This window comes from Mesocricetus auratus, unplaced genomic scaffold (genome assembly GCF_017639785.1).
Source record: "Mesocricetus auratus isolate SY011 unplaced genomic scaffold, BCM_Maur_2.0 Super-Scaffold_100053, whole genome shotgun sequence".
Lineage (NCBI taxonomy): Eukaryota > Metazoa > Chordata > Mammalia > Rodentia > Cricetidae > Mesocricetus > Mesocricetus auratus.
Window position 1 is genome coordinate 3,247,486 of NW_024429230.1, and position 8,886 is coordinate 3,256,371.

The window sequence follows — 8,886 nt, forward strand, 5'->3', positions numbered from 1 at the left end:
GGTGAATCCCCTTACTTGTTTTCCTCCCACATGATTCTAGTTTAAAATGCTGTTTCCTAGACTTTAGAACACGTTAGGTCTGACATCTTTGGAAGCTGTAAATATGAGTACATCTCATGGGATGGGAGGGCAGTTCTGTGTATGAGTGATGACTCAGGACCAGACGTTCTGAGGAAGGGCAGGCAGCAGTTGGTTTAAGCATGGAAGGCCTACCCTTAAGAGGAAGCAGCAATGATTTCTGTGTATTGATGAGGCAGCTCCATACCGATGGATATCATTGTCATTTATCTTTGGGGTCCGTGGTGCAAATGCGTTCTACTTTTTCTTTTCCTTTTCTTTCTCTAATAAGGGATCTGTCTTTATTAGTTCACATGCTTATTTGCATTTATGCAGGTAATATTTTTTAAATAAAGCCCAACTCCTGATATAAGATTAATTATAGCTGGTAAGGAAAAATCAGTTCCTGAAATTGAAGCAGAAGGAACCTAAAAATGTCACAAAGAGGGGAGCCCTTGGTAGTCTCAGTCCCAGATAGCCTTCAGCCCAGATTGGGTAAACATGACATATTGATCATTACAGAACGTGTAATTGGTGACCACAAGCACAGTGTGGCTTTAATGGCCTTCCCTGAATAGTTGCCCTTATTTATTTAAAGAAAGCTGTAACCATTTCCTAACTGCATGCTGCCCTCTAGTGGCCATGATTCTGACTTCAAAAGATAAAGTGGAAAAGTGCAGGGATAATTGTGGTGGAAGGAGTGCATCTCTCTCTCTCTCTCTCTCTCTCTCTCTCTCTCTCTCTCTCTCTCTCTCTCTCTCTGCTTCTTTCTCCTTCTGCCTGAAAGATTTCTGAATTCTCTTGAAACAGGGATGTGACAGCTTCCCACTTGACGCTGTCCACTTTAGAATGGCAGCCAGGGTGAGATCCACCCGTGGGTCACACCTGATTTGGAATCCAGCTTGTTTCAGATCCATTATGCTCCCCCCTTAGAAGAACAGCATTCATTTGCTGGCTCTGTGAGCCCCCATGAAACCTCTGTGAAAGAGTAGCAAAGGATAAGCCAAAGTCCTGTTGTTGGTGATCTTTGAAGTTCTCAGGAGGCCATGGGCTCCAGTGAACAATACTGAATAAATAAATAATACATGGGAAAAATAAGCTATAAAAGCGAAACTTTCTTTCCTACCCGAAAGGGACCGATGCCTGGTTATTCTCACCTTAGGGAGACCAATCAGAACCTCATTTTCTGCTCTGTAAGTGAAGGACTTCCTTCTAAGTGAGCATCCCTCAATCTTGTCTGGCTGGAGAGTTCTCTGGTACAGTAAAGGAAACACTTTCAAAGGAAAATTTAGCATTCTGTGTCTAAGCTTAGTAGGGAGTTCAGCAAAGAAAATGTAAGATGTAAACAGGGTGTAAGTAAACCGCTCTTTAGGACACAGGGAGGAAAATTATCTCTGCTCTCACTTTTACTTGGTACAAAATGGAGACCTGCAAATGCAAATAAATCTTGGATTATGTAAGATTTACAAATTTATTTCTGGAGACTGGACTTGCTTGATCAAGGAAATAGTGAGATTTGGCCTCTCGCTTCTGTTCTGTTGCTGTTTGATTGAAATATAATGAGTTTGGAGGCAAGAGGTGAATGGATTGGTGACATTCAAAGCCAGGAAGTGTGCATTGGCTCTGCAGCTCTCCCATGGCGGGCCTGCTTACTTATAACAAGCATACATACATACACACACATGCACACACACACAGACACACACATGTGCACACACACACACACACACACACACACACACACACAAAGATCCAAAGGGCTTGGCACGTGAGTAAAAGACACTGGGGCTTTTCTCGCGAGGGTTCTTGATGGAGACGTACAATTATGTCTAAAAAGGTCCATAGCATCTTCCACCCGATCATGACGTCCAGTGACACAGTAGGGGGCCTGGGGGGTCCACTCAAAGGGCAAAGATTTCTAGGACTCCTACACACATTCTATTTTCTTCTAGGGGGACTCCATGAAGGGAAAACTCACCTTGCTGTGGGGAGAATGTATGTGTTTCCTCTGTTCTCCCTTCCTAACTTGCTTTCCTCCTGAGCTGATGAGGCTCATTTCAGCTGGCCCAGGAGCCCAGAACGTTGTCCAGACTCTGTTTTATCATATGTCAACACCAAACTCCTCACTCTCACTGAGCCATCCAGCCTCCCTGTTCTAGAGGCGAGGATGTGTGCCTGTCACTGTCAACTCAATACAGTTAGACCCCTTCACTCTGGGGCTTTGCTTCCTTCAGGTACAGGGTGAGGCCTGGCATGGCCCAGCATCTCGCTGTGTAGGCTCCATCATCTACAATCTCAAGTGAGAGGTCTGAGCCTCTCTCTCCTCAGGCCATCTCAGAAGGACTTGAGCACTGAGGCCAAACACACACTTATCCTTCATTAGTTTAAGCTGAGAGACTCTTTGCTATGTGACCTTTGATTTAATGACCATATCATGGAATCTGACTTTAGTTCCCTGGTGTTTACAGACAGCAGCTTGTCACAACCCCATAACTTGAATCTTATTTTTTATCTAGACTGTTCACCATCGGGCTCCAGGTGCTAAGAAACAAACAGAAGCTGTCCTTTAATTTATGATAAGTATTGCTGGTAGAAATAATCAACATGAGGGAAAACTGACAGCAACTGAACCTTAAATCTAATATAATTTATTACAGATGAAAACACTGACCCAAGATTAACATCACAAGATCTTGAAAGCCACATAGGGTGGAATTAACCTTGGTAGAAATGATGACAAATAAAATGAAAAATAAACATGATAAAATGTGACCCAACTTTCTGAGAAGGTTCAAGTGCTCTTGTCATTCAGCAACACACAATTTCATTGCAGGAAGTGGGGCTCTCTTATAGCTAAATGATGGCAGAAGAAACGAGATGCTGTCAGGCAACACTCCCAGATTGTAATAGCAGGAGGAATATTACCTGGGAAAGACGTTGACACCACAGAGACTAGGAAGAAAGGTGTTGAGAACAGAGGAGAATTGGCTTGGCAGTTAACAAGTGGGGAAGGTCTTGATGGGGGAACCCACAGAGACAACTGACTTGAGCTCTTGGGACTTATCTAGGCCTCTGCATGTGTGTGACAGTTGTGAAGCTTGGCCTCTTTGTAGGGCTCCTAGCATTAAGACCAGGGCCTCTCCCTTAGCTGGCTTTTAGGAGTCTGTTCCCCTTGCTGGATTACCAGCCTTGATGCAAGGGGAGGAGCTCAGCCCAGGCTCAATTTGATGTGCTATGCTTTGCTCAAGCCCAGCGGAGGCCTCCCCATTCAGAAGGAGTGAAAGGGATGCACATGTAAGCCAGAAGAGAAAACACCCTTGGGCCCAAGTGGGAGCATTCAGTGTCCACCCTCCACAGTGGCAGGGTCTGTCTTGTGCCTCTCGAGAGCTTGTGTGTGTGATACTGGAGAAGCAGAGGGTACACGTGGAGGTGGGCCCTGCAGTGAATAGCATGGACAGTGTACAGCGTGTCCTTCTCAGTCATTGAGAATCGAGCCGGAGTCATTATCGTGAGAGTCAGCTAGTGGCGTAGTCATTGTGGTACCCACTTTCAACTGAAGATGATGATTATAAACCAAGACACCTGCCTCAAGTCATGCCTTACTAGTTTGGGAGTAAGTGTCACTTTTTCCTTCTCTGCTGTCCCCTGGGTCAAGTGGAAAGTTCATTGCCTGTCTCACAATTCAAGAGGATCCATGGTGATTGTCTGTGTCTTCACTTACAAATGGGGAAAGCAGGGCGGGTAAGGGACCAGTGCACATGGCCAGTGGACACTAAGGCAGAGAGTAGGAATGGGGAGCCTGGATGGAGTCTGTATGGGACTTGTAGAAGGGTATGCCAGAATCCCCTTTCCCTGGACAGCAAGGATCATCCCCCACCCCACCTGCTATGTCTCTAGCTTTGCATCCAAGAAAAGAGGCTAATTCCCACCCACTAAGCAGCCCCAAGGTCATAGAATAACCTGCGTAATCAGAGTGTCCATTGCAGAGGGCGGGGACATTGTAAGATAAAGGCCCTCTTTAAGACAGATTCTTCCCCACACATTTTTTTCATAATTATAGTTTTAAGAGCTTATGGTGATAGGAAAGATGACTTCTTAAGAAAAATAAGGAGTTTCATATGGCGGGAGAAGATTCCCCAGGGGACAGTGCACTGCCATTTTTCAGAGTCCCCAAAAGAAACTCCCGCACCAACAACTGCACACTGGCCTGATGTATGGCCAGCCTGCCTCACTTGATACGGCCAAAGCCTCGTGTTTTAATTAAAAACAGTCTGTATGCTATTAAATATGTTGTCGCCTTCCATTTCTGCAGTCATAGAGTTTGAGGAGATACAAACAAGAGAATCCATTGCAGATGTGTCAGAGGCCATGGCCTACTGAGTCACCAGTACTCGTCCCAAATTCCAGCCACAAAGAACCTCCCTATGACAATACATAGCGCAAACAAATGGCCCCTTATGCAGCATTCACAGCCTCTGGCAGTTGCTATAGTTGAGAAGAAGGGTTGGTCGGGGGACAGGAACTCCCTTAATTTATGAACAGAATCTACAACCTCACAAATGACTTCCTTGGTAACTAAAAGTCCTCTGACCACATGTGAGGTTGTACCAGGCTGTTTCTTTTTCCCTTCTTAATTTTTTTTCTACAAAAGTCAGATATCTGGGGGAGTCTCACCCACTGTGAGCTCAGACAGGGATACCTGAGAGGCAAAGCCAGCCTGACTGGAGCATCCGTATGTGACTGGGGGGCTGAAGTATCAGCTTATTTTATAGTCTCCAGCCTGAGCACCTCACCTCCAGACACGTACCAGCAGCCGGGCTTTATTTGGGGTTGCCAGGCCACCCCTGAGCCTTCCCAGAACAGCCCCAGGCCACAAGAGTTTAATTTCTCCTTGAGTGACACCTCCTAACATGTTGGTCTTCTGATCACCTTAAGTCACCTGGCTATCAGTGGGGAAGTGCCATCCCCCACACAGCCCAAAGTGTGAGACTGACTTAGGTTATGTGTGGGCCCTGTCCTCTCAGCTCCCATAGACCAAGGCTCCCAGAACCTTCATGGGCACGGCAAGCTTTGGAGTGACATGTTAAAGAAAGACTCTCATTCTGCAGGAGCAGAAGAGAAAAGCCACATGCTAGGGAGTGATGTCAGCTTGTGTTAGAGTCCCAGACAGTGCTCCGGTGTCCTTGGTATAATATGGCGCTGGTATCTCTGTCAGCATCTCTGCTTTCTGTCACCATGCACAATCCAGGGCCTGTCTCCAGTTCTGACAGTGTCTTTTCAGATCAGGTTAGTGCCAGCCCAGAGACCAAGTCGGCTTCCAGCACACAGCCCCTTTGTTTGAAGTCTGCCCTTTTGTCATTAATGCACTCAATGTCTATTTAAATCTGACAGTGAGTGCAGTATCTGTTTTCCCATCAAGAGATCATTGACAATATTAATAACTCACGACTGTGCCTCATTTTCCAAGTGCTGACACCTAGCCATAGTCTCCTGCATTCATCAAACAGCCCCCTCTCGCCAGGATATCTATAAGCAGTCTTGCTTCCAGGCCCGGAGAAGCAGGGCAGGCCTGAAAAAGAACCTTTATCAATGCCAACCAGAGATGTGTGAGTGTGTCTCAGAATGCAGCCCCAGCCCGTGTTCCAGAAACACTGTTTCCATCAGGTGTCCACATTGAGCATGGAGAACGGTGGAGAGTAAGGATGTAGAATCCTTGGATGTGTGGGCAAGCTTACGGAGGGATGGAGGGAGTGCAACCATGGCAGAGTGCGCTGTGCCCATGACTGCCTGTCATGCAGTTTGCTCATGAGAAGGACTGAGCTCTTTATGATATCTGGCAGCCCTATCCATTTCTTTTTGTAAAATTCCATGCTATCCCAGTACCGCAAAGAAATTAACATCCTTTGAACCGTCCCTCCAGATTTGCAAGAGTTTGCTTGAATCAGCCAGGTTTAAGGCAGTGCCTAACGTGGTTTCCCATGCATCTGAGGCATGCCAAGTCAGACCAGTAATGGAGATAGAATGTGCACGGTCCAACCCGTAGACCACCAGAGTTCTGGCATTGGTGAAGATGTAGTATAACTCTAGGCTCTATGAAATACAGTAAAGGGAGCAGCTCTGTGCCAATAGCTGAAAGAATGGCTCACAAGAAAGATATGAGTGGGGTTTCACACAGCTCAATATTTCCAGGCACTACACCAATACTGAAAACCAAAAACTGGGGACTAGGGTGTGAAAGAACAGGAAAGCCAAGTCAGGCAGAAAAAATGACCGACAATAAAGCTGTCCATGGCAGCACAGCAACAAAAGAGCTATGTCCCAAATGATGTCACCATGTCCATCTTCCAACTCTGAGAACACCTGGGACCCCAGTATCTTTCAAGTTTGTCTCCAACTATTCAAAGCAGGGCACATCCATACTACTGAAAAAGTTTCTACAATTTATTTTAATCCTTATTTAAGAACAAAGTTGAGGGGATAGGGAGGAGAGATGGTGTATAAAGTGCTTACCATATAAGCATGAGGACCTGAGTTTGATCCCCAGTGCCTATATTACAAAGCAGCTTACAGCTGTGTGCATCTGTATTCTCAAAGATGGGCTGAGCAGAAGGAACCTGGGAGCTTGCTGGCCAGTCAGATAGATGAATCCACATACTCAGGGCCCATAAGAGACACATAATAATTTAAAAAATGACAGACAGCAATTGAGGAAGACAATTGATGTCAACCTATGGCCTACACACACACACACACACACACACACACACACACAGAGAGAGAGAGAGAGAGAGAGAGAGACAGAGAGAGAGACAGAGAGCAAGCACAAATTAAAAAGACACAAAACATCTGTTCAAAGAATGGTGTGTATTGATGCCGTTCTACTGAGCTGATGAAATAAGTAATCCTGGGTAAAGGGAGCGGTGGTCATAGGCAGGCTTGTGGCTCATGGGTTAGTGTTTCAGGGTTATTTCTCTTCTTTGCCTTCTGTGTGCTTCAGAGGTTTAAGTCCGATTTGTACTCAAACAACTATATGCAAGTGAATTTTAAGTTAATTCTTCTAAAATTGGAAAGAAAGAAAGAAGAAAGGGGTGGTAAAAAAAAGCAATAAATATTTTCTTGGGAAAACACCTTTATTTTTGTTCTTAATAATCTTACAGCATTTTTCACAATGATTGTGGCCAATGTCCTGGGTATTTATTCCATAATGTTGAGTATCAAACCCAAGACTTCCAAATTCATGTCAAGCCTTATTCCTCCAGGTTACAATCCTCGCCTTTGATTTTTTGTTTTGAAACAGAGTCCCACTATGAAGCCAAATTAGACTCGAACTTGCCATCCTTCTGCTTAATCTGCCCAAGTACTAGGATTACAGGCATGACCTCCATGCCCAGAACTTCTGTGGGCATTTATAGTATATACAGATGAGTTGATTTGAACACCTGTCTCTCTTCTAAGCCTGTTTCATAGTGAAGTATCCTACAATCTCCATGGATGACAGCAAGGTTGTCTAAGGAGCCAAAAATTATATATGAAGTCCAATTGAAGATAAAAATGCATTTTCACATGAGAAATGAGTTGGGGATGCCTAATGTCAGCGATACTCATTACTTTCGGTACAGTCTTCAGTCTGCTCAGCCACTCTGCTTTAATCACCCAGCATGGGCTTGAAGTCCCCCAGGATTTGGAAAATTCTCTCTGGAAGTCAACAATATTGATTTCCAATAAAGGACTTCAAAATAGTCACACTCTGGGAAGATTACCTTTCAGCTTCTACTTGAGCTGGATTCATCTGATTTAAACTTAATTTTCCATTCTTAGAAACTAGACTAAGGAAGTCTGAGAGCAGGGGGCTGTGCTATATTTTGGGGAACCATTTGTCAAATTAGAAAAGATTTTAAAATGAAGAAATCACACAAAAAGCTGTTTATTCCTAAGAACTTATACGTAACAGTGACATTTTATTTCAAAAGTCACCTCTGAGAGCAAGTCTTTGCCATCAGATTAGCCATCACAGTGCCATGTCTGCCATAGTAACAACTGGATTTCTGAACTATATGAATTATGCCACCAGTAATGATGTCTCTTTCTGTTTACAGGTGTCCTGGGGAAAGGTCGCTATTTTTACTATGGAAGAAACTCAGAGGGTAACAGGTTCATCCGAGATGACCAGCTTTGAAGCTCAACAATACATGCCTCAGCTTATTTTGTGACAATAAAATGGAAAGGCAAGATAAACCACAGTCTACATTGTGTCTCTCTAAGAAGGCTTTCTGTGTCCTATGCTGACTTTGCCAGGCCTGTCAAGATCATCCAACTGCCTTAGACTGAGTGGCCACAGAGAGATTGACATGATTGCCCTTAAGCAGGTCTCATCCACCAGGGTGACAGACAGCAGTGGTGTAGCACCAGGGCTGACAGCATGAACACCATGATAGATTGCCTGGTCTCTTCACTGCTCACAGGGGCGATGGGGTCACACCTGGGGCCTACTCAGGCATGCTTGCTGGCTGCCGTATAGTGATAGAGGCTTTCCTGAGCTTGCCTCCTAAGTCCTCTGATATCAATGTGCTTTGGGCTTATTCTCAGTGGCATATTCAGGGGTACAGATGAAGGGCATCCCCGTTATCCCTTTAGCCTGAATAGTAGGCATTGTATTAACCAACTCGTCAGCATTGTCTTTTATCGTTGGCAATGCACTTCCATTTGTAGTTATCATTCAAAGTCATCTATTTATGTGTGACTTCATAATACAATTCCCGAATTTCCCTAAATCCCTGACTACAAAAGTATGTTAGTTCAAAATTTACTTGTCCTGAACATGTCAGTCAC

The 8,886-nt window shown here is 44.7% G+C and overlaps 1 protein-coding gene across 2 annotated transcripts in view; it reads left to right on the forward strand.

The window, feature by feature from the left end:
- Lrmda (leucine rich melanocyte differentiation associated) overlaps positions 1-8,292 on the forward strand; it is a 990,353-nt gene extending 982,061 nt beyond the window's left edge. For both annotated transcript variants that reach the window (XM_040735878.1, XM_005083518.4), the window contains one exon: positions 8,154-8,292. In XM_040735878.1, coding sequence (XP_040591812.1) covers positions 8,154-8,267 — 114 coding nt within the window. In that variant the 3' untranslated portion in view covers positions 8,268-8,292. The remainder of the gene's footprint in view (positions 1-8,153) is intronic.
- The last annotated feature ends 594 nt before the right edge of the window (positions 8,293-8,886 follow it).